Genomic DNA, 25155 nt, shown 5'->3' on the forward strand with positions numbered 1-25155 from the left:
GGAAAGAGTTGTCGAGTCGAAGGATACCGAGCGGAAACAATATAGTCGAAATTATGATATTTTTGGCATTTGAAATTAGGAAAACTTTGATCCCGAATTTAGAGTTGTCGAAGTGCATCCAAACCCAATGGTGGAGAAAAACAATCTGAAGATGGCAAAGATGCCCATGCGCACTGTAGTCCAGGGGAGGAGTCACCTATCTTGTGATACTTCGAAGACTCTTCCAAGACAACAAGGTGCTAACATCCGGACCTAACACTAGGTGGCGATCCATGCTAAGATATGAATTCAGCAGCCCACATGCCTCGAAATTGTGGGTTAAGCAACAATCTTCTGAGTGCCTGACTTCTCTTTTAGAGGAATGAGGTTAAGTGAGATCAATACGTGCTGAAGCAGCAGCACACCATCGAGCACCACCAGTGACCTGGCACCTGGTAGCCAGTAGGTAGTTATGGTTAGGACCAAAGTTTCCATAAGAAAAGTGTTTTTTCTTTTGCCAAGAATTCTGGCGCCACTTGATGAATCTTCACGAACATTTTACAAAATCCTGTCTTCTTCAACGAGCCAGGACTCTTCTCAGAAGAAGTCAGGGGTCTTGCTGGAAATTTGCCACTGCATCATCTGGTGAGCCCATCCATCCTGTCGACACCAACTGTCTTTTTTTTTTAGCACAAGGAGGGGCAAACCTGGCATGTAGGTCTTCGTGGTTGCAGGGGGGGGGGGGGGGGGGGTGAAAGAGGTAGAGATAGAGATTGTATACCTCATGGTGATCAGACCACTGACATTTGGCTGGCACTGGGGACAGTATTGAAGTGGCATCTGCTTCATCACCCAAAGAGCATTCTTTGGAGACAAGTCATTGAAGACTAGACAGATAGGACTTGAAGAAGGCTAAAGGCCCTACAGTAAGAAGTAGACGGCTACTAAACATATGGTATGAACATATAATTTCAGAGAATAACTCTAGACATAATCTACACACCAGATTAGAAAAAACAAACAAGAAACATTTTTTAAACCAAAACACCAGGATCTCAACAGTGTTCTCTCACAAATTATTTGTTCCTTGATTACTATTCTTCGAAGATTGGAAAGGTTCACACTACTTGCACGACTGGCAAAATAAGAGATAGAGAAGGTTTTCTATAAGAGTAACAAGGTAACTAATTAATTTGGTTCTGTATTACTTTTGATGATAAAATATACAAGTAACTTTGTGAACTGTTGCTTCCAGGATGTTTGGATTAACATATTATGTACTGTGCAAAATTAAATACATCTTTTCTTTCATTTGGACCACAGTCCATTATATTTCACTGTATACGTACCCCTCCAATAAAAATAAAAAAAATCAAAGCATAACGACCTGGCCTACAGCAGAGGTGTACTTACGTGGAGCCTTTGTAAAACAACAAGATATTTGATAAGAGAAAGTTGTCATTAATACTTAAACACAAAAGTTGAGATATTTACAAAACTTTTATTTTCACAAATGTAAACCAACATTATGAAAATGTAACTGGTTAACAAAAAATGTCTGACAACCGCTTCGGATTCCTTTGCATGATCAATGTAGACACTTTTAAGTGCGGAGAGCAGAGGTTTAGAAGTTCCAAAATTTGCCAGATTACAAGAACAAACTGCAAAGTCTACATTAGATGTGCTTTTATGGGCCGGAAAACCTGTTATGTTCTCTTCTCTTGAGTTGTTTATTAATTTTAATCTTTCCAGCACCCATAATTTCGAAATTGTACTCAGTGGTTACGTATGGCACATCACCTTTAGCCCCAGGCTGAAAAAGACAGGAAAAAATGAAAATGATTATAAAAAGGAGTGAATCAAACTTAGCATTTCAGCACTGTTAAAGAAGGTCATACAACAAACAGAATAGCACATAAAACGACAGGTTTGGAATATTTTGAGAATGTGATACTTATCTTAGTAATATTATGCAAAGCTATTAAGATTACACGTTTTCTCAAAGGTAAAGAAACATTTCTAATGCTGTTAATATTTCCAGCTAACAGTAGAAACAATGGAATGTAGTCTTCGAAATCCTTTTAAATAATACTTTGTTTTGTATTTGAACCATATGTAATACATTTTAATGTATGTAGGATCAGATTTGATGCAACTAGGTAAGAAATTCTATCGTAATTTGTATTGTTCCATTTTTAAAAATTGTAATCTTGCACATATTTTCCCGCCTACACCCAAATGCCTGAAGTATAAAAAAAGAAAAAAGCGATGGATGGAATGCTTGAATTAATCTCATCCACAAGTATTTACTGGACTATCCTAGTCCATTGTTATTTTGCACACAATGCCACCTCAGTTTGGAACAAACCATATGCAAATCAGTCTTGACCATGCTCCAATACTAAAAGTCCAACTCGAAATGCCTGGCCAGGCCCCCCGCACCAGAACATAAGCAACCAAAGACCGGTTTTGCTGTGACTGAATTGCGATGAGGCCCATATTAATTACCAGTGGATGGCTCGAATCAAGCATAGCATCTATTACTTTTTATATACTTCAGTATAGCCAAATGCCAGCAGCACAATCTTGAGACCAAAGACACGTACTGGTCCAGGTTATACCATCACTCTTGCTCCCCATCCTTGATATGCTCGCCAACATTATAACGCAAATAACCAAAATCCTTATTTCCGCCGCTTTTTTTTTTAAACAAATTTTTATTGCCTTTTACACATCATTTAACATTCCCCTTTAAAGAGTCAATGTATAATAAACAGGAGAGAAATGAAACTTATCTAATTCACTGTATTTGTAGTTACCCTCGCTTGGCCCCATTCATGTACGTTCACTATAATGATTACATTGCTATCTACTAGCAGTACCCCATATATATAAGATATACCCCCTACCCTTCCTCCAACAATAAGGCCATGTACCAAAACTCCACCCCCACCCCCCCCACACTGCTGTCTCCACTTGATTACTGTTCAGCTCAGTTAGTAAGCTCAGTTAGTAGGCTCTCTAGCCCACGAGACTAGAGTAATGGTGCTGTGCCAGGACCTTCCATTGCGACCCCTTCCTCTTCCATGTGTGTCGATACCGTGCGACACTCCCATTCTCCTGTCTACTGATTTGTTCCACCCTCATCTGGTCTCTGGGGGCTCCCTACATGTGGAAGCCTCTCTGGGGTTTAAGCCCCCAAGTCCCTGCCAATCCTGGTTAAGTCCGCCATCAGCCCCTCCCATGCCTGGGCATGTTCCGGCTATCCCACTCCCCGCTGTGCATTCCGAAGTAAGACCCTGTCCATTTCACCAGCTCACTTTTCCATCTGAGGAGGTTGGGGCCCCCCCCTAGTTTCTTCCAGCTACTGGTTATTTCTTGTTTCGCCACAATAAATGCCAGGTCCTGGAACCTAGCTGTGGTTTTTGTTTTAGCAGTAGGGGGAAATAAGTGGAGCAGTACGTGGGCAGGTGTGCAGGGAACCACCCTCTCAGTCACCCTCACGGTCACTTGTGTCAGTCACTTCCTGCCAGTAATGTGTTAAGTAGGCACAGCTCCACACCATATGTATAAAAGTTGTCCCCTGTTCTTGGCACCTCGGGCATCTAGTGTTCGCGCCGTCAAAATAGCGGTCGATACATTCTGCGGTTAAATACGTGTGGTGGAGAATATAGAAGCTGATCAGATTAAACCGGACATTCAGAGATACTTTTGCAGTTTGTTTTAAAACATTGTCCCCATTCCGTGGCAAAGGCTGGATTACTCACGTTTGTGTGAGGGAAACCACGCTACTTCGGCTAATAATGGCGACAAAGAGGCAGATGGTTCAGTCAGCAAACATTATCTGCATACAGATACATTCTATAGTCATCTCCTCCGATTTGGAGCCCAGATATATTTTTTTAATGCTCAACCTCTATTCTCCAAAGGCTCCATATATAGTACAAACAACAAGGGCGACAACAGGCACTCCTGCCTCGTGCCCCTTTCCATCGAGAATGAGAAAACCTCAGAATTAATCAACTCTCTAGCCTCTGGTGAGCACTAGCCAACCAAGCTCGGAACCTTAGGGCTAATGCATACACCCCAATGCTTTCTTGAGGAATGGTCAGTGTACTCTGGCAAATGCTTTCTTATTAAGGTAGATACAAAGTAAGGCAGATAAAATGTAATGCTTCTTGACCGTTTTGATATTATCAGAAGTAAACCTCCCGGGAATAAACCCTGCTTGATCCAGGTCAAGGGCTTTCCATGGGCTGACCCAATGTATAAGCCAAGATTCCAATTAAAACGTTAGCATCAGTATTTAGGAGTGATATAATTCTAAAGAAGCATTTTGTCAGTTCCTTTTCTAGCTTAGGCAAAACCATAAACGGAGCTTTCAGCATGGATTCCGTTAGTGGCTGGTCTACCAAAAATACTTTAACAAACGTACCAGGATAAGAACCAACAGATGGAAGATGGATTTATAAAATGTGGCTGCACCTCACCCAGGCCAATCGTGAACAGGGTCAGAAAGGTTCCCAATCTTATGATAGAGCAATTGAAGGGGGAAAATTCAAAAGCTACTGAAAGAAGGAAAATTCAAAAGCTACTGAAAGAAGGCATAACTGAAGAGTGGTTTGCACCCATTTTGCCACTGAAGGATTGCCAAGCAAATAAGAACGGGTCTTTATCTTGGGAGATCTGAAATGACATTTGGGTAGACAGTCAACTACTATCAAATATCTCAGACGCTCAGGCTGTACTTGGTGGTGCGAGTATGTTTAGTGTCATGGATATCTCGGTTTCGCTTATCAGGTTAAACTGCATGAGCAATCCAGGCACGTTACATATTTTGTTACCCTATTGGGGCCAACACTTTAATCAGGAGCTCATTCAGGTTAGCGTTAGCCTGTTACCAAAGGATAATGAAAAAAGTATTGTAAGGTATTTCTCATGCCCTTTTGATCCAAGATGAAATGTTAGTATACGAGAAGAATATGGAGTAACACGGTCACACAACAGAGTCTGTATTGGGAAAATTAACTAAGGCAGCTCATATTGTCAAGACAAAACAAGCATTTGCAATGCAATCATCTCGCATTTGCGTGTGTTTCAACTATCAGCATTGTAAATGACACTGTCTTTTACCCATGTGCTTTGGTTTGGAGTGGAGTGAATATATGCGGTGTGGAGGGGAATTATGTGGGTTGTATTGGAATGGTTAGGTGTGGAATTGTGTGGTGTGGAGTGTATTTGTGTAGTAGAATTAAGAGGCATGGTTAATAGCTAGGGATGAGAGCTGCACAGAATAGACAGAAAGAAAGATAGAGAGGTATAGTTTGTCTTAAAATGCTATGTTTGTGGGCAAATAACGAATATGCTACTTACCAGTATGCATCTGTTCTTGGCATGTAGGGCTGCTGACATTCATATCTGTGCATAGATCGCCGCCTAGTGTTGGGTCCGGATGATCGCACATTGTTGTCCTGGAAGAGTCTTCGAAGTATCACAAGATAGGTGGCTCCTCCCCTGGACTACAGTGCGCATGGGCATCGACTCCATCCTCAGATTGTTTTTAGCCATTGTGGCCAAGATGGATGACCATGCTAGAAGTATGCGTGAATGCTGCAGCCGCTGGGGAGGAGGGCGGGCGATATGAATGTCAGCAGCCCTACATGCCAAGAACAGATGCATACTGATAAGTAGCATATTCGGTTCGAGGCATGTGGGCTGCTGAATTCATATCTGTGCATAGAATACATAGCAGTCCCTCCATTAACGGCGGCCGCCCGTGCCAACTGCAGCAGTTTGGAAAAGTGTTTTTGGAACAGCCTGCCCTACAGCTGCCTGCTGTTTGGAGTGCACATCAACTCAGTAATGTTTAGTAAATGTGTGTGTGGTAGACCATGTGGCTGCTCAACATATGTCTTCCAACTGAATATTTCCAAGGAAAGCCATGGAGCCCCCCAACTTTCGGGTGGAGTGGGCCCGCGGCGGAATGGTGAGAGTGCGCTTGGCTTTCTGATCGCAGATCTGAATACATTTAACGATCTACCTGGCTACACCTGCCTTGGAAATGGGGTTACCTTTGTGTTGCAAAGGCAACAAATAGTTTAGTCTTCCTAAAATCTTTGGTCCTATCAATGGAATACATTAGGGCCCGTTTGACGTCAAGTGTGTGGAGCATTCTCTCTGCAAGTGACTATGGATTTTGGAAGAACACAGGTAGTTCTATAGTCTGGTTGATATGGAACTGAGACACTACCTTAGGAAGGAATTTAGGGTTAGTGCGGAGCACCACCCTGTTAGAATGAATTTGAATAAATGGCTCTTGGATAGTTAGCGCCTGAAGTTTACTAACTCGTCGTAGCGACGTAAATCGCTATAAGGAAAGCCACTTTCCATGTCAAGAATTGAATCTCTCAGGAATGCAGTGGTTCAAAAGGGGGACCCATCAGCCTGGTGAGGACCACATTGAGGTTCCACTCCGGGGCTGGTGGCGTCCGCGGAGGAATGACTCGTTTGAGTCCTTCCAGAAAGGCTTTAATGGCAGGCACCCTGAAAAGTGAGAGGTGCTGTCTGTTTTGGAGATAAGCAGCCATTGCGGATAAATGTATGCGAATGGAAGCATAGGCCAGATTACATTTGTACAAATGTAAGAGATAACAAATGATGTTTTGAATAGATGCATCCAGCGGTTTAATGTTGTGGTCCGCACAATAAAAGACAAACAGATTCCACTTCGCCGCATAGCATGATCTGGTGGTGGGCTTCCTTGCCTCCCGGATGATGTCCATACAGTCAGGAGGTAAGTTGAGGTAGCCAAACTCTAAGACTTCAGGAGCCAGATTGCCAGGTTGAGCTGTTGCGGATCTGGATGCTGAAGGTCGCCATGGCTCTGCGTCAAAAGCCTGGGTGTGAGGCGCAGCCTTTGATGCGGTACCACAGACAGTTCCAGAAACGTGGTGTACCATGGTTGGCGAGCCCACGTCGGAGCAACCAGGATGAGAGTCATCGAGTGCTGCTTCAGCTTGCGTGCCACCAGCAGTATTAGAGGTGCTGGGGGAAAAGCGTACCCAAATTTGCCTGACCAGTTCATCCATATCGCATTGCCTTGCGACTGGGGGTGTGGAAACCTGGCGGCAAAGCTTCGGCATTTTGCGTTCTCCTTTGTGGCGAACAGGTCTATCTCTGGATGACCCCACCTTTGGAAGTACGGGTAGAGTACTGATGGATGTATCTCCCACTCGTGCATTTGGTGGCTGTACCTGCTGAGTAGGTCCGCCATCTGATTGTCCTTGCCCGGGAGGTGTTCTGCCAGGAGGAAGATATTTCTCTGAATGGCCCACTTCCACATGCTCTGAGCCAGATGAGACAACTGTGGAGAGTGTGTTCCTCCCTGCTTCTGAATGTAGTACATGGCCGTCATGTTGTCCGTCCGGATCAACACAACCTTGTTGCACAGATGTACTTTGAAGGCTTTCAGTGCCATGAAGATCGCCATCAATTCCAGAACATTGATGTGCATCTTCCTTTGCTGTGGTGTCCATAGTCCCTGCACAGTGTAGTGGAGTACATGAGCTCCCCATCCCTGGAGAGAAGCATCCGTTGTCAGGATGATCTGTGGCACAGGCTCTTGGAACGGTCATCCCTTGCAAAGGTTTCGTGGATTCCACCAATGCAGAGAGTTGTATGCCCGACTGCTCACCAACATTAGGTCCTTCAACTGTCCGTGAGCCTGAGTCCACTGACGTGCTAAGCACTCCTGAAGCGGACGCATATGTAGTCTCGCGTGCGGGACTATGGAGATGCAGGAGGCCATCATGCCTATCAACTGCATGAACACTCGTGCTGGAAGCGAGTGTTGAGGCTTGAATTTTTGTATCAGCGATTGAATGCTGCTGACCCTCAATGAATTTTTATCGTCGCACCCAGATACTGCCGTATGTGGGCGGGTTGCAGGTGGGACTTTGGGTAATTCAGTGAGAATCCCAGATCGTGAAGAAGGTGAATGGTATGGGACATGTGGGCGGCACACTGCTGGGCCAACTGTGCCTGGATGAGCCAGTCGTCCAGGTAAGGATAGAAGTGAATGCTTTGTCTCCTTAGGTGTGCTGCCACTGTCGCCAGGCACTTCGTAAACACCCTGGGTGCCGTGGTGACCCCCAAATGGCAGAACCTTGAACTGGTAATGTTGGTTGTGGATGGTGAACCGTAGGTATTTTGTGTGTGACGGGAGTAGCGGAATATGAAAATACGCATCCTTCAGATCTAAGGTTGCGAGAAAATCCCCTTGATTGAGTAACGGTAGGACTTGCTGCAGGGTCAGCATGTGAAAGTGTTCCGACAGGATGTACTGATTGAGGGGTCTGAGGTCCAGTATGGGTCATAGGGACCCGTCCTTCTTTGGTATTAAGAAGTACAGGGAGTAAACCCCTGTGCCTCTTTCTTGCACAGGCACGAGCTCGATTGCCCCTTTTTGCAGCATGACGAGGACCTCCGGCTGCAATAGGTGCAAGTGCTCGGCGGACATAGGACGGTGTCTTGAGGGTATGTTGGGTGGAGTGGATGTTAACTCCAGACAATAACCGTACTGTATAAGCTGTGTGACCCACCTGTCTGTGGTGATGGATTTCCAGACTGGCAGGAACTGTTGAAGTCTCCCCCCAAACCGGTGTTGCGTGGTCGGGGGGCAGTGACAAGGCGTCACTGTTTGTTGGTGGCAGAGGATCTGGAGTTGTTGTTTCCACAACCTCTGCCTTTGGCGCTGTTTCCATGATATCCACCTCGACTTTGTTTGGTGTATGTGGTCTGCGTGTTGCCCTTATAGTACTGTGTGGTTTGGGAGAGCTGGCCTCTGGAAACACCTCTAGCGCTTGAGCGACGAAAAGAACCACCCCTGAATTGCTGGGACTGCAGGGCCCCCATGGACTTAGCAGTTTCAGTGTCCTTTTTGATCTTCTCTAAGGTGGTGTCCACCTCTGGGCCAAATAGATGATCAGAGTTTACAGTTTGATTAAGAATGGTGGTCTGTATCTCTGGCTTAAATCCCGAGATTCTGAGCCAGGCATGTCGTCTCAGCATGACACTAGTGTTGACAGCTCTGGCCGCGGTGTCAGCCGTGTCCAGTGCACATTTAATAGAAGCATTGGATATCAGCTTCCCCTCTTGGATGAGCATCTCAGCTGCCTCTTTGTATTCGTCTGGCAGGTGCTGCAACAGGGTCTCTAGTGTGTCATAGTGTGCCCTGTCATACCTTGCTAGAAGTGCTTGTGTATTTGAAATGCGCCAGATATTGGCCGCTTGAGCTGCAACCCTTTTCCCCGATGCCTCAAACACCTTAGATTCCTTATCTGGAGGAGGAGCATCACCCGTTGTTTGTGAATTAGCCCTCTTCCGGGCATTAGAAACAACAAGAGAGTCTAAAGGCAACTGTCCCTTGATGTAGGTAGGGTCAGTAGGTGCTGGTTTATACTTCTCAATTCTAGGGTTTATCACCCTGGCTCTGGTATGCTCCTTTCGAGATCTCCCCAGCATGTTTCAAGACACCCTTCAACATAGGCAGTCTCTTGACAGTTCTCTCCGAGACGGAAAAGGTGTCAAAAAGAAAGTCCACTTCAATGGGGTCAGCATGGAGCTGGACGTCATGATTTTTAGCTGACCTTTCAATGAGGGCATTAAACGCTGCCGAATCCTCTGTAGGAGACGTCTTTACAGCATACAGTTGTGTCTGGGGTAGAGTGAGGATCACCTGGGTCAGCACCAACTGCCCAGGGTTCATTGGTATCATCTGGGTCAGTGTAGACAGGATTGCTGTACTCATCACCATCACCTTCCCCAGCGTCCACGTCTGAATAAGTGGGTGAGACATCATGGCCACGCGGAGAAAGTGGCTCCACAAGAACAGGAGTCGAAGTGGAATCCTTCTTTTTCTTCAAAGGAATTTTGTAGGACTCCATTGGCTGTTCCGGGGCAATTTTCTGCTTATGAAGGGAAAGTCTGCATGCATCAATAAAATGTTCTTGCTGTTCTTCCAACGAAGATTGTCGATGCTTCAAGGCCGGGACCACCGTCGTCGACTTGGCACCAAGGGCACTTTCTCGGGCACGCTGGCGACCATCCTAGGAGTGAAGGCTTTCGGCGCCACTTTCGGCGGCAACGTGAAGTGAATGGGCGTCGACGCTTTTTGAGGTTTATCGACAGGCTTCGAAGGTGGAGGATCTTTTGGTTCGACACTTGAGGCCTTCTCCTTGATGGGCTTTAGGGAGTGCGCCACCTGCTTGGAGAAAGCGGCGGACTGCCACGCCGAGTCGACGGAATCCTTCGAGGCACCACTAGGCGTGGACTTGTGGGTTGTGCCGCTCTTGGCCTTGTCTTGTTGACGCGGAGTCTCGAGAACCCTCGGATCATGGAGTCCTTTGTTGGCGTCGACCGTCTTCGGCGCCGATTTACTCGGCTCGACTGCCTTGACCTTTGTCTTCGGCGTGGCAGACTTCGTCTCGACGCCTTTGACCTGTTTCTTCGGCTCGATAACACCCTTTTGCTTAGTCGGTGCCGACAGGTCCGAGGCCTTCGATCCGACCAACGCAATACGCACTTTCGGTTTTGAGGGGGGCACCAGTGCTTTCACTTGCATCGAGACCGTTGTCTTCACTTTCGGTTTCGATTTTGCAGGGTGCGGCTCAATAGCAATGTCCGTAGCCGAGCCCGAAGGCGGGGCCATAGAACCCATTGGAAGATCTTGGGTAAGGCCTAGTGGCGATCCCTCGACCTGAGCCTTTTGAAGCGTTTCGGCCCCAATGTCAGTCTGAGTTAGCTCTTCGCTCGAGCTATCTTCCATGGCCCCAAAGGCCCCATCGTCGTCTCCTACCTTGTCGACGACTTCTTCCGCTTCGAGCATTTCAACGTCCGCGTCGTAGTTGTAGTCGACCTCCGACGCGGGATTCGACGGGTTCTCACTAACTTCCCGGTCAGCTCCCTCATCATCCCCGGCATCGAATATGCTCACAGGCGCCGGTGCAGTCTGCTGGGCCCCCTGGCCCGCAGCGCAACGATGCATAAGAGTCTTCTTGGATCGAAATCTTGAACAAGCCATGCAGCTGGCTTCATCATGATCCGGCAACAGACACTTGTTGCACACCGGGTGGAAATCGATGTGGGGATACTTGGAGTTGCAAACGGGAAATCTCTTGAACGGGCTCCGTTCCATGATGATCAGTCGATAAGGTCTGTGGAGTTGACTGGGCCTTCTGCGTCGAAAGCACGCGGCTCTCTGGAATCCGGCTTGGAACCGAGCTGGAAGAATCAGGCACCGAACGCAAGACTATACAGACGAAAAAACTAAAGGCCTTTTGACCTTAAGAAAGTTTATCGATTCCGACTAGAGTGAACCAATATACATACGAACCCAATGGCGGTAAAAAAACTATCTGAGGATGGAGTCTATGCCCATGCGCACTGTAGTCCAGGGGAGGAGCCACCTATCTCGTGATACTTCGAAGACTCTTCCAGGACAACAATGTGCGATCATCCGGACCAAACACTAGGCGGCGATCTATGCACAGATATGAATTTGGCAGCCCACATGCCTCGAACCGTAATCTGCCCATGCTAACCATAACTAAACGTGTCTTTGTATATTCAAACAGCTGACTCTGTAAAGCGCTGCAATATTTTGTGCGCAAGAGCGTGGTATATAAAAATGCTTTCATAGAACAATATATCATGTTGGGCTGGGAAAGAAACAGGCCCTTATAAAACAGTGATATATAATATATGGCTGGCTCTAAAAGGCTAGTAGGGATGGGAATGTAGCCATTTGTTAGGTAATAAAATTTGTACAAAAATTTAATTGAATCCAACCTCTCAGTAGGCCCGAGGATGACTCAAGCATTTAAAAAGCAGTGGTATATAAAAAAAAAACTTTAAAAAAAACCTTTTTGAACAGCCATTAGAGCTTGGAAAATAAAGCAAAGCGTCTTGTTTTAAACGGCTACTAGGATGGGGGAAGTAAATCATTCTGCGCTTAGCAAGGGCAGGTGAAGCGAGTCAAAATGAGTGAATTGTAAGAGAAATAGTGCCTCTGTCAGTCATATATAAGAAACACTACTACTCAACGGACAGTAGGGCTGGGAGTTGTAAGTGTAATGTTTCTTCTGAAGGGCAGAGAAAGCGAAACAGTGTGCAGCAAACCAACAAACAAGCACATAAATTATATAAAGCCCTTGTAAACACAACACTATAGTTGCCAGGATGAGTTTGTAATACTGTAAGCAATGTGGGCTTAAAAATAAGAAACGTAGCACAGCATGTGCACTGAGTCCCAGCTGTCAACAAGGCAACATCAATGCATTAGCCAGATAAGCAAGAATCAAAGCATACGAGAGTGGTTAATAAAAACGGTGCCTTTAGCTGGCTAGTGGAGCTAGGTAGAAAACAGACATTTTCAAAGCTGTTGCATATAATAATCTGCAGCTCCTAAAAGAGTTTTGGATGAAACTATTTGAACTATATTGGAATGCCAATTAAAAAATTGTATCTATGTCCGCTCCGTAGGGCTGAGGAACAAAATAATTAACATGTATACTTCGTAACGATGAGAGCTGCCGATTTCTGAAGTTTGGAAAGCTGTGGAGTTTCAATGGTAAATTTTCTAGCTGTGTTTTTGTGCAAGTCACAAAGTCCTGTGCTAATCGTAAATCAGTGTGTGATTGTGTAGTGTAACTGCTGAATACCTGAAGCGCTGCAATGCTTTGTGTGCGAATGCGTGGTATATAAAACTGCTTAAAAAAATACAATACATGCAGGGACAGGTACAAAACAGGCAGAAGTTATGAGCAATGGTGGGAAGTTTTAATGCCGAAAGAAATGTGGTTTTATGAATAAAAACGCAGTAAGACATGAGCCCCAAGTCCCACCCAGCAACAAGGCAACATAACTAGGCTGTTCGGAATTCGGTTTAAACCGAATGTAAACGATAGTACCCTACCGATTGAAAATAAGGTGACCTGGTTTAAACCGAGTGCCACTGTTTTTCTACATATTTCGAGTGTCACAGATTTTTTTTTTTACATATTTGTTGCTCCGCTAGGCCACTTGAGGGAGCCAAAGGAGCACAAAAAAGAACTATCCTTGAGGAATGTCCTCCCACTGCTGCGGATTTAAGCCAGCTGGGTCGCGGGACAGCAGAGAGAAGCCAACACCCACTCGCGTAGCTAGGGGGGTGCGTGAGGTGGGGCGGTCCGCCCCAGGCGGCACTATTCTGAAGGCGGCGGCCGTCTGAAGTGCGAGCAGCGCGTCACGTGACTTCCTGCTGCTGATGCATAATGCGAGGAGGAAGTTTTAGCAGCAATGAGCGCGCTTTACACCGCGGAATTCTTTTTAAAAATGTGTTCCTGTGACCGGACCCCCGAGCCAACCCCAAGGATCACAGCGGCCTCGCAGCCCAGGGCACACCAGTGTGCAGCTTTGCTGCTGAACGCCTGAACCTGACATTAATCATGCCCGGGCGGCAAGGTTTGCCCCGGGTGTCAGTGGGGCCACGAGAAGGCCTGGCCGTGCAGAATTGCCACTCGCTCGTAGAGTGAGGTAATTGTATCTCTTGATATCATCTAGTCATCTGTTAATGCTAATTATCAGCCATGTAACATGTGTTTTACAATATTTCACAGTAATCCATGTTATGCAAAGTTGAGCGTAGTTAATTTATTTAATCTTAATGCCTTTAGCTCCGACGCCTTCGGGTAAAGTCCGCGCTATATAAAAACGCATAAATAAATAATTACACATCTCCGCTGCTCACCGGGTGCAGATTTTCCAACACATTTTAACAGCTCATGAATTTTATAAACACGGCCCTTTGAAACCAAACCATGAAATTGCAATTTAACTTTGTCGTCCAACAAAGACATTCATGAGGCTAAAGCTATTTAACACAGGTGCGCATTTCCGCTACAACAAGCCCCGTCACCTACTGTTACAGGGCGCTCCAGACTCTTCTGTGACGAAAAGAGAGAAGCATGTCCTTGACTCTGAAAAGAAAACAGTCCTCACAATAACTCAGCACTAGTCTGTAGCTAGCACCAGGGCCGGCGCTAGGCATGGGCAGCATGTAGGGGGCCTCGCACCTTTAAAAACTTCTGTGTTTCGAGGCCCGGGGGCCCCCAAGAGTTTAAAGGTTTTCTTTTATTACCCATTTCCCCTGCTGGCCCCTCTCGCAGGGCCTTATCGCTGTAGTTGCATGATGATGGCAGCGATTTGATAGGTACTTAAACTGCCCTTATGTGTGAAGTGCGCCCTGCCCCTGTATGAATGAAAAGCAGGATATCCTGCAGGGCGCACAACAAAGGATAGAATGACGTCCTGTCACTTGAAAACTGCTCACCTACCATGAGGGAAAACTGGGAAAGGAAGCATAGAGGTGAGAACAAAGGGGGAGGGGCAGATAGGTGTGAGTATGACAGTGAGACAAGGGGTGTAGGCCAGAGGTCTTCAATCTGTGGGGCACGACCCCCAGGGGGGTCGTGGAGTCCTGGGAAGGGGGTCGCAGATTCTGCCAGAGTGCAGTTCCTGGCGTCGGGCTGATCGAGGGTGCTCAAGGCGGAGGCCGCCTAATTCACACCGAGGTGTAAAAAACATCAAAGCCTCGTTAACAAGTAAAGGTCTTTTAAAGACCTGTGATAGTTCTCTGGTGTGCCTTTGTGTGTGTCCAAGCTGTTTCAGCCAGGCTGACATACAGGAGCTGGGGGGGGGGGGGGGGGGGGAGGCAGTAGCCCTTTGAGTTCAATGGACTTAGCTGTGGGTTTATTTTTACTTTTAACGTTTTATATAGCGCTAGTTTAACCCGTAGGTATCAGAGCGCTTTACAAATACACAGTAAACAGCAGAAGGACAGCAGAAGGACATTACAATCATATCATTGGTTCAAGTCCCACGAGCACTAATACCTGGCGCCTGTGCAGGAGAAATGTGGCTGAGAGTCTGTCCCCCCCCCCCCCCCCCCCCAAGCAGGGAGGCACAGATGCCCTCCCATAAGAGAGGAAGACGAAGCAGAGAGATACTGACCCCCCATGAGAGAGGCACAGACAAGGTGGGTGAATGAATGATGGGTGGATAGATGGATGGATGAAAGGGTGGATGGATAGATGAAGGATGGATGGATGAAAGCGTGGATGGCTGTATGAATGGACGGAAGGATGAAAGGGTGGACGGATGTGTGAAAAGGTGGGTGGATGAATGATGAGTGGATGGATGTAAAGATGAAAGGGTGGATGGATGGATATGTGAAAAGGTGGGTGGATGGATGAAAGGGTGGATGGAAGGATGAAAGGGTAGATGGATGAGGGATGGATGTATGGATGGATAAAAGGTTGCATGGATGAATGATGGACGGATGGATTTGTGAAAAGGTGGGTGGATGAGTGATGGGTGAATGGATGGATGTAAGGGTGGATGGATGAAGGATGGATGGAAGGATGGAAGGATGAAAGTGTGGATGGATGAAGGATGGATGTATGGATGGATAAAAGGTTGCATGGATGAATGATGGATGCATGGATGGATGTGTGAAAAGGTGAGGGATGAATGATGGATGGGCGGGTGGATGGATGGATGAAAGGGTGGGTGGATGGAGGATGGATGTATGGATGGAAGGATGAAAGGGTGGATGGATGAAGGATGGATGTATGGATGTATGGATGGATAAAAGGTTGCATGGATGAATGATGGATGGATGTGTGAAAAGGTGGGTGGAAGAATGATGGGTGGGTGGATGGACGGGTGGATAGGTAAAGGATGGATGTATGGATGGAAGGATGAAAAGGTGGATGGATGAAGGATGTATGGATGGATAAAAGGTTGCATGGATGAATGATGGATGGATGGATGTGTGAAAAAGTGTGGGATGAATGATGGGTGGATGGATGGATGAAAGGGTGGGTGGATGAAGGATGGATGTATGGATGAAAGGGTGGATGGATATATGGATGGAATAATGAAAGGGTGGCTGGATGAAGGATGGATGTATGGATGAAAGGGATGAAGGATGGATAAAGGGATGAAGGATGGATATATGGATGGATGGATAAAAGGTTGCATGGATGAATGATGGATGGATGGATGTGTGAAAAGGTGGGTGGAAGAATGATGGGTGGATGGACGGGTGGATAGGTAAAGGATGGATGTATGGATGGAAGGATGAAAGGGTGGATAGATGATGGATGTATGGTTGGATAAAAGGTTGCATGGATGAATGATGGATGGATGTGTGAAAAGGTGGGGGATGAGTGATGGATGGGTGGGTGGATGGATATATGGATGAAAGGGTGGATAGATATATGGATGGAATAATGAAAGGGAGGATGGATGAAGGATGTATGTATGGATGAAAGGGTGGATGGATGAAGGATGGATGTATGGGTGGATGGATAAAAGGTTGCATGGATGAATGATGGATGTGTGAAAAGGTGGGTGGAAGAATGATGGATGGATGGACGGGTGGATAGGTAAAGGATGGATGTATGGATGGAAGGATGAAAGGGTGGATGGATGATGGATGTATGGATGGATAAAAGGTTGCATGGATGAATGATGGATGTGTGAAAAGGTGGGTGTGTGGATGGACGGGTGGATAGGTAAAGGATGGATGTATGGATGGATGGAAGGATGAAAGGGTGGATGGATGAAGGATGGATGGATGTGTGGAAGTGTGGGTGGATGAATGATGGATGGATGGATGTGATGAGGTCTAACAGGCGCATTTATGGTTGTCGATAGTTGTTTATGATGAGGAGTACCAGTTTCTAGAATCTTTTGTCTGAAGGGGGTCCTTACGCCTAAAAAGGTTTTACAAGGGGGCCTCGGCATCAAAAAGTTTGAAGACCTCTGGTGTAGGCAGAGGAGCAGGCACAGCATTAACAAGTGGTTGGAGCAAGGCTCTACATGTCTTAGACCCAGCAATAAATTAGATTGGACATTGAAACGGGCTCCATATCTTTTCCTATATTCATGTACTAACTTGACCTGCAAAGAAACTGGTCTAGTGTCTGCACAGTGAGGTATGACACTTTTGCAGGGTCGGACTGACCTATAGGGCAATCAAATCAGGCTGTGCCCAACGGTCTAATCTGTCAGGTCAGTACGTAGACTTTTTTTGGATGTTTACAGGCCCGCTTTATGGTCATTTACTGTTGATTTTCATGATATTTTAAAACAGACATTGCTTCCAGCAAACTCAAATATATGCAGTCTTCCATACCTTACAAAATCGTATATAGCATCTCTTTACAAATTAAAAACTGATATAATTTGCAAATGCAGAAATTTTTCTAGCTGCCTAATTCACTAATGGGGGCCACTTTTATTTCGATGCTGGGGCCTATTTCCTGTCTCAGTCTGACAATGTGTGTTAGGGTAATACATGGCAACAAATTAGTTTAATTCGTTTCACAGCATATTACTCTTGTATGGTGCACACTTTGTATTGAGTTGCATCCAGGTGTTTATAACAGGCTACAATTGAGAGCTTTGTATTTGAGGCCGAATGCAGTATAACTTTTTCATTGTGCCTACCTGGGGATCAAGAAGGTGTTCAGAATGCATGATCCTTCAATACATGGCCTCTCTGCAGAGAACACAGAGCAACAATACAGTATTCAAATTGCAGGTGTGATTCTGTACAAATGTGTGTGAAGGAGGCACTCATTCATTGGTCAAAAAAGTGACAAGGTACAAGTAAAATAATTTGTTGTTGTTACTCATTTATCCGAAACAGCTAACAACCATTGACAAAATCAATACTGCAGGCTGTTTTTACGTCAGTTGTTGTGTTATATTTCTGTTTTTAATCACGGAAAGCCCAGAGAGGAAACCAAGTACTGGTCAGATTGAACTCTTTGTGGAATCACAGAAATTTAGAATGCCTGTTTAGGCTGATCGGCCAGGAAATCGCCCTGGGGGTGGGGTAGCGGCCATAATCTCCAAACACTTGAATTCCACCTCTATCCCATCTATCTCCCTCCCGGGTGTTGACAATCTCATCTTCAGCTTAAACACAGAAAGCGGGGCCTTAACCTTTCTCCTTCTCTACCGTCCCCCTCAACCGATGCCAACCTTCGCGGCCACTCTGTCTGACCAGTTGATCAACCTCCTCACTTCCCATCCCAGATTCGCCCTCTTCGGCGACCTCAATTATTGGTTCAACGACATCAATGCTGGGACCCACGCCTTGGAGGTCTTCGAGGCCCTCACCAGTTTGAACCTGTCTCAACAAATTCTTTCGCCTACACATATCAAGGGCCGCATCTTAGATCAAATTTGGACCCAAAACGTCTCTTTTTCCCCTCCCTCCGTCTCACCCTGTACTTGGTCTGGTCTTTCGATGGGGTGTTTTAGTTTATTGCAAGTGTGCTCGATCTTGTGCCACTCTAAGTGTGTTCCTATGATCTACAGAGCAAGGGACCTCCTTTCGCTCCACCTCTGGTTCCCCCTCTTCCTTTGGGTGGAGTTGTACAAGGTACATTCTTGAGGCAAATTATTGGGGTCAGCTATCGGAAACAACTGGTTCACAGTGCATTAGATCCATACACAATGGAGTTACAGATTGTCCGGGTCATTCATATTCCTGAGACAGGATTTGACCCATGGCAAGTGATTGAAGGGATGGAGGCTGGGCAATAAACTTCTCCATTAGTTTTTGACTTGCACCAACATTGCAAGCTAGAAGTCGCTAGCCATCCATGGAATTTGTGTGTCACGCCCTCACCCAGTCTTAATCAGCTGGCCCTCATACAGTGAAAGATGTCTGAAATTGTTCCATCGTTCGTTTTGCAAATTACAATTTGAATTTAGTGTATTGCACATTGGGAATTCATCTGTGCCAAGCTTGCCACTTTTAAACATGCAATTTTTGTTGTTACATCTGGCTTTTACCTGCCTCTGAGGCCTACTTTCTAAAAGATATGAGCTCTTGATGACTGATTCTGCTGATCCAGAGCATCTTTCCCATGTTGTTTGCAGAGAGTGCCTAATTTCTGCAGTTAAGTAAGGTTATTTACGACTGCAAAGTGTCTTGACCTTGTTCATATACAGCGACTGCTTAATGCAAAGTCCATACATAAATCAAAAGTATATCGTTTAGGGAAACGTTAAGATTGAATTAAAGACCTATTGGTGTGAGACTGAGTCAGTCGGATATCAGGCTCCTGCCTTGCATGTAACTAACAATTTACCATCCGTCCACATTTTTCAGAATCACTGAAGTGGTCGAGCATTGTCGTGGTTTACCTCACTGGCCATTAAAGAACGTTCTGGCATTGTTTAGTGCAACACAGAGTGCAGGGGGCGAAGACAGACAAGAGAATGGGGAGCCGAGGTGTGAAAGGCCAAAGGGCCAGAGCAACACCAGGCCCCCTGCTGGCTCACGTGGGGGGGGGGGGGGAGGGTGGAGAGGAGCTATTGTGTTCTGGCGTCTGTCTAACTGCAGCCGCACCTAAGTACTTCGCAGGTCTGTATACGACCATTTTACTTAACAAGGCTATCTTGTTTTTCACCCCTTCTTAGAGTGGGGAGCTTAGTGCCACCGGACAGAGTCAGTTTTGCACAGTTAAAACTTGCAATGATGTAAGAATTTTATTGAAGGTTGTAAAGCACTTCACTCCTTTGCCCGTACACTGGTTGGATGCATCATGTAGGTTGACGGGAGATAGTAGGCCTAGGGTGACCTGGTTTCAGTGCAATTTGTTAATGGGCGTGAGAACGTCGAGGATGTCATGTATGCACTTTCTGCAAGAGTCTTGGTGGCCAGAGTTGGCAAATTGTGTACTGTCTGTTTTGGCGTTGCCAGTCTCAAGTGCCAATGTCTTGAGGGCCTTTTCACAAATGAAAGTGTACATGGCAAGGAAAGAGAGAGCGCAAATGACCAAAGATTCACTGAAGAAATATTGTATGGTGTACTACAATAAATTGGACTTGTAAAAGTTTATTTGGACCTCATATACACTGTACATAGACTGGCTATATACCATGCACCAATTAAGAAAGCAAGCAATAATAAAAGCAAAGCGTACCATAAACACCGGTAAAACACCATTTCAGTTGTTTTTTATGGCGCGAAAATGAGTAACCACTGAAAAGCACTGTTTTTTCGAGGTATTGAAATCACTGGAAAACACTGAGAAAACACCACCAGAATTTACCAAAAATAGAAACTGAAAACAGGAAAGCCTAAACATAACTAACAAGCAGCTCTACTAAGGCACAGTGTTTCTGCCGCATTAGGAGCTGGAACGTGTGAAGCTTTTTTTCTGGTGGTTGAACAACGAGAGGAGGCAAGCCATAGAATAACTGGTTTTCTTTTTCCAATTGACTAGCGCAACATATGAAACAGGAACATTATATCTGTGAATCTCGCAGTCCAAAAGCCACTGCTATAAAACCTTGGTATTTGTTGCAGAGGCAGGGAGTGCGCCACAATGCCTCCTCCATTGTTCTGCTTGCCTGAGGCACGGATGTGCTTCACTGTAAAGCATCATGGAGTGTGCGCTGTGACGCACACACACTGCTAGTTCTGAAGCACCAGCAGCACAGTGTGATTAAAATTAGATTTAAATACCACACCTCCTTTAATTGATCGATGGTGTAAAATTCCCTGAAACTTTACTTTATTTGTTCCCAAAATAGCTAACCGAACAAGAAAGCTCTGCTCGCTGCTTGATCGGCATCATCAAGCACTACGATAAACTTGTTTATTTTACTGTTTTGCCAATTTTTTCTGGGTAGTCTTTGGCACACAAGAGTATGGTTTGTTCATGCACTGCTGGAATAGTGGGACATGGGGTGGCGCTTGGATCTACAAGAAGGAGCAGGGAACATGAGCCGGGAATTAACAAAAGAAGCCAAGGCAAAAGAAAAAGTAGTGCGCAACAGTAACTTGTATGGCCAATCTTGAACCAATGCAAGCAACAGGGGCAGTCTCCAGGGCATGACGAAAAAGTGAAAGGAAGGACATATGTAAGCTATTAACCAATTAAAAGAAAGGATTTTTAAAAAGCACATGAAGGAACCAATCAAAAGCGATAGGCGTGCTGAATGCCCATACACTAGATACAGCAGGTCTTGAGAGCGCGCACGAGTTGCCTAGGCGAGACTTAAAAAGGTAAATTGTGTCTCTGCAGTATTTTTACTAGGATCACACTATATCTGAGGAAGGCACAGAGTCCAAATAGGAGTTGCTTTCATTCATTTTGAAAGTACCATCTCCACAGGATAAAGAATAAGTAAAGTCCTCTGTTGGATTAGCAGAATTCTAATCTAAGTATAGCCCCAGTTATGCAACAATAGCTCAGACCATGAGGGCAATCATAAGAAGGGAACCAAGTTTGATTGGCCAAATGAAGGTAAAGCAGCGGTCGAAACTATTAAGACCATCAGCAGCAATATGCTAACCCTGGGCCATCTCAAAGTTTTCAGGAAGATCATATGATCTACTGGTACAAGTCTTAAAGGACTTAACATGGTTTTATCACAGATACTAGATGGTAGAGAAACTATGGTGGCCTTTGTCATGTGCTCCCTCAAAGTGGTTGAGGAGTGTTACTCAGTCATTGAGAGAGAGGCACTGGCATCAGGGTGGGCTGTTAAACATTTCAAGTTGTAACTGTGGGGAAAGCCTTTCATTGACAGGACTCCCCACAGGGCTCCAGTTCAGCTGTTTTCTACTGGGAAGGATGATGGAGCCACTTCCAGGATAAAGAAATGGATAGAAACTTAAAGTGAGTTTAGTTTTCAGGTGCAGCACCTACCATGTGTGTAAAACGAAGATGTGGATTGCTGGTCTTGCTTGCCCACTGAGGGGGAAGTTGAGGCATCTGAATCATCCTCAGTCACTTGAAATTGTGAGAGTACTGTTGATGAAGACGAATGGATATCATTGCAGGAGAAAGACTTGGAGGTAATGGACCTCAAAGATCTTATTGTGGAAAGGTGGCTTGAGTATGGAGACCTCCCACAAACCGAGAGGGTTCTGGAATGTGAAGGAGGAGTTAAATTGGAATGATAAAGAACTTTTCTGGGGAAGAAGGGGGAAGGATACTGAGCTGAGGAAATATAAACAATGGTACGAAATTGTATCAAACGCAGCTACAATGGAAAGTTGGAGATTAAGTAATCCTTAGAAAAAAGGTTTTCAAAAACAGATACAGGCCTCCATTTAGAAGACCTTCTGTGATTTAGACAGTTATGAAAAATGTTGTCAGGCTCGATAATAGCAGTGTCTGGTGTACGCCTAGACTGGTGAAGTGATATGGTATTGACTAGTACTGTTGGGGTTCCTGCTCCCATACCTTCCCCCAAACTAAAAGCCAATGGGCAAATTAACTTGTGTGATAGCTGCAGACGAGAGGGTTAATGAACCAATCTGCTGTAATGACTATGTAATGTTTTTAGGACTATTACAGTATTTCTAGTTTATCTTTAATAATGATTATGAAAGGTCTTGTAATACTTTGGTTGATATTATAGAGATGCCCTGTTAGTTTTTAATATTGTCTTCACCATTTTCTTTCTCTAAACCACTGTATTTTAGTCTTTTAGTAGTTAAGTTGCTTTGTTTTCTTTGCTGTGGGAGTGGGGGCACGGATGTGTTGTGGTTAGTGCCACAGAGGTTAGAATCATCCATCACCTTACTGAAGGCTGTTCGGTGATAGGAATGCTGTGGTGGGAATGTTTGGATGAAGGCAGTAAGTTATTGGAGCTGCTCTGGATTGGCTGGTGACTTGCACAACTAAATCCTGAAACACTTACCAGTGAATGTGGCATTTTTTGGGGGGCCATGGAAACATGACAGTACCTCTTCTAGTGCTCAGAATCTGAGCTTCAAGTTACCTTTCTTTTCCTTCTGTTCCTATCATGATGCTCATCGATCAGGTGCCCTTGAATCACAATCTTTAGGACATCAATAATTACATGACTAGGTGCGTGGTCAGACAATATACTGTTGTCTATCTCCACTTCTTTCATCTTTTCCTGTACACTGGAGTACCAGGAACATGATTTAGCTTGGCATAAGTCTTGTACGTAGCTGAGAAGAATGAAAAACCCCTCCTTCCCAGATGGTCCGACTCGCAAAAGCTAATCAGACCAAAGTCTTGCACACATAGCTTTCTTTCTTACAGTAATTCACTCAACTGACCGAACCTGAGCAGTGATCTAATACACACATAGTGGGATCGTCCTCTACATGTACATCTTTCCAGGGACTGCATCACCCATGGCACTGCTAGTTTAAAAAAAAAAAAACTTCTTGTCCTTCATTAGGGAGATATACTGACACCACAGGGAAGGTGTACTCTCCCACCATGATTTTTAGTACAAAGGCTCTACTATCCAAATGCGCCACAATCTAATTGTACTGAAGGCATTGGGGAATAAGATCTGGATTTTTCTTTCTTCTGATTATCAGATGAAAAGTACTGCATAGAAAACCATTTGAAGCGCAAACAAGAGCTAGGGCACCTCCGTAAAGTGGTCTTCTGTAACAGGCAAATATCACCATTGGAATCAATTAGTGATGACCGCATGGCCAGCGTCTTGGCTGGCACATACGTACCTCTAACATTTAAGCTCCCAAACTCAAGCAGTTCCCCTGAATTCCATTTTGTAGCTGTGCAGACGTATCAAGGCAAGTTGCAAAAGTTGGCATTTGTAAAAGAGTATCGAAGTAATTTAAGTCATTGCCACTAGTGCCACCAGTGACAACTAATGGGGGTCACCCTACCTTCCTCTACTCATATAGAGCATCCCTCCCTCTTCCTTGAACACCCAACAGTAGAAAACAAAATAACCGCAAACTCATCATCTTCAGCCCCTCAAGTCGTCGGGATTCAGAAGCAACAGAGTTGACCATTCCCTCTGACCACATGACGAAACTGTTACCGGATAAGTAGTTTATTTTCTCGCCAAACCTCAAGTTCTTTCTGCTGTGTCTTAGGCCCATCACTGGAAGTGAAAAACTCATCCATTTCAGACTTCTTGCCTCGAAGGGACAGAGCCTGTTTCACAAAGCGACAGAAGTACTGACTCCTTTCTCAATCCATCACCTCTACCATAAGCTTACTCTTTTTCTAGCACTAGACCATTCTGCACCTAAAGGGTCTAGAACAGTGGTTCTTAACGTTTTGACTCATGTGGGCCCCTCACCTAATCATTACCTGTAGAAAAGTGACCATTTTTGCATAGTTACCCCCAAATCTTTTGCCAGATACCGGATTCCAACTTGACCGAGTGTGTGCTGGGATCCTGCTAACCAGGCCACAGCACCTGTCTTTTTCCCCAAAACTGTACATTTGTTCCCCTAGTTGGCATACCTAGTGGCCACATGCAAGTCCCTTGTAAAAGGTACCCCTGGTACAAAGGGCCTTGTGACCAGAGAGGGCCTCATGGGACTGCAGCATATTTTGTACCACCCTCAGAGACCCTTCACCTTAACACAAACACTGCCATTGCAGGCTGCGTGTTCTGGTGCAGACTACATTAAGTCCCCCTCTATCAGGCCTTATAGCCCTAAGGCAAGGTGCACCATACCACAGGTGAGGGCATAGCTGCATGAGCAATATGCCCCTACAGTGTCTGTGCCATTCACATTGTAAATGTAAAGAAGCCATTTGAGTACATGGGCTGGGAGTTAGTCAACATGAACTCCACGGCTACCTGATGGATTTACTGAAAACAGATATTTGGTACCAAACATCCCGGCATAATAAAACCACACTGATGCCAGTGTTGAATTCATTATACAATTCACTCAGAGTGCACCTTAGCCATGCCTCCTGAAAAACGACCAACTTCCAGTGTATTGGCTGACTGGTCACTGCCAGTCAGCCAACACCGGACAGGATACTGACCTCGTGGGGTGGTCGGAAACAAAGCCTGCTCTTGGTTGGGGTGTTTCACATCTCCCCCTGGCAGGAATAGGAACACTTGGCAGTGAGCCTCAAAGGTGCTCACCTTGTAATATGCTGATTTGAGCAGCTCTAACCAGGGAAGATGTGCCCCACCCCCACCACCACCACCACTCCTGCCCAGGCTCCACTTTTGGCAGCAGTACAGGCGGGAAAATTAGTTAGCAGAGTAGGAGTTTCCACCTGAGCCTGGCACACCCTTACGTTCACCAGGAGCTGAAGTGAACCCTGCTCTTAG

The 25155-nt window shown here is 45.5% G+C and overlaps 1 protein-coding gene across 2 annotated transcripts in view; it reads right to left on the reverse strand.

The window, feature by feature from the left end:
- Nucleotides 1-1460: 1460 nt before the first annotated feature.
- The window catches only part of NOL9 (nucleolar protein 9), a 180786-nt gene continuing 157091 nt past the window's right edge, over nt 1461-25155 (reverse strand). For both annotated transcript variants that reach the window (XM_086921676.1, XM_086921675.1), the window contains exon 12: nt 1461-1792. In XM_086921676.1, the coding sequence (XP_086777802.1) occupies nt 1667-1792 (126 nt within the window). In that variant the 3' untranslated portion in view covers nt 1461-1666. The remainder of the gene's footprint in view (nt 1793-25155) is intronic.

The sequence above is a fragment of the Lissotriton vulgaris genome, chromosome 5 (assembly GCF_964263255.1).
Source record: "Lissotriton vulgaris chromosome 5, aLisVul1.2, whole genome shotgun sequence".
NCBI lineage: Eukaryota > Metazoa > Chordata > Amphibia > Caudata > Salamandridae > Lissotriton > Lissotriton vulgaris.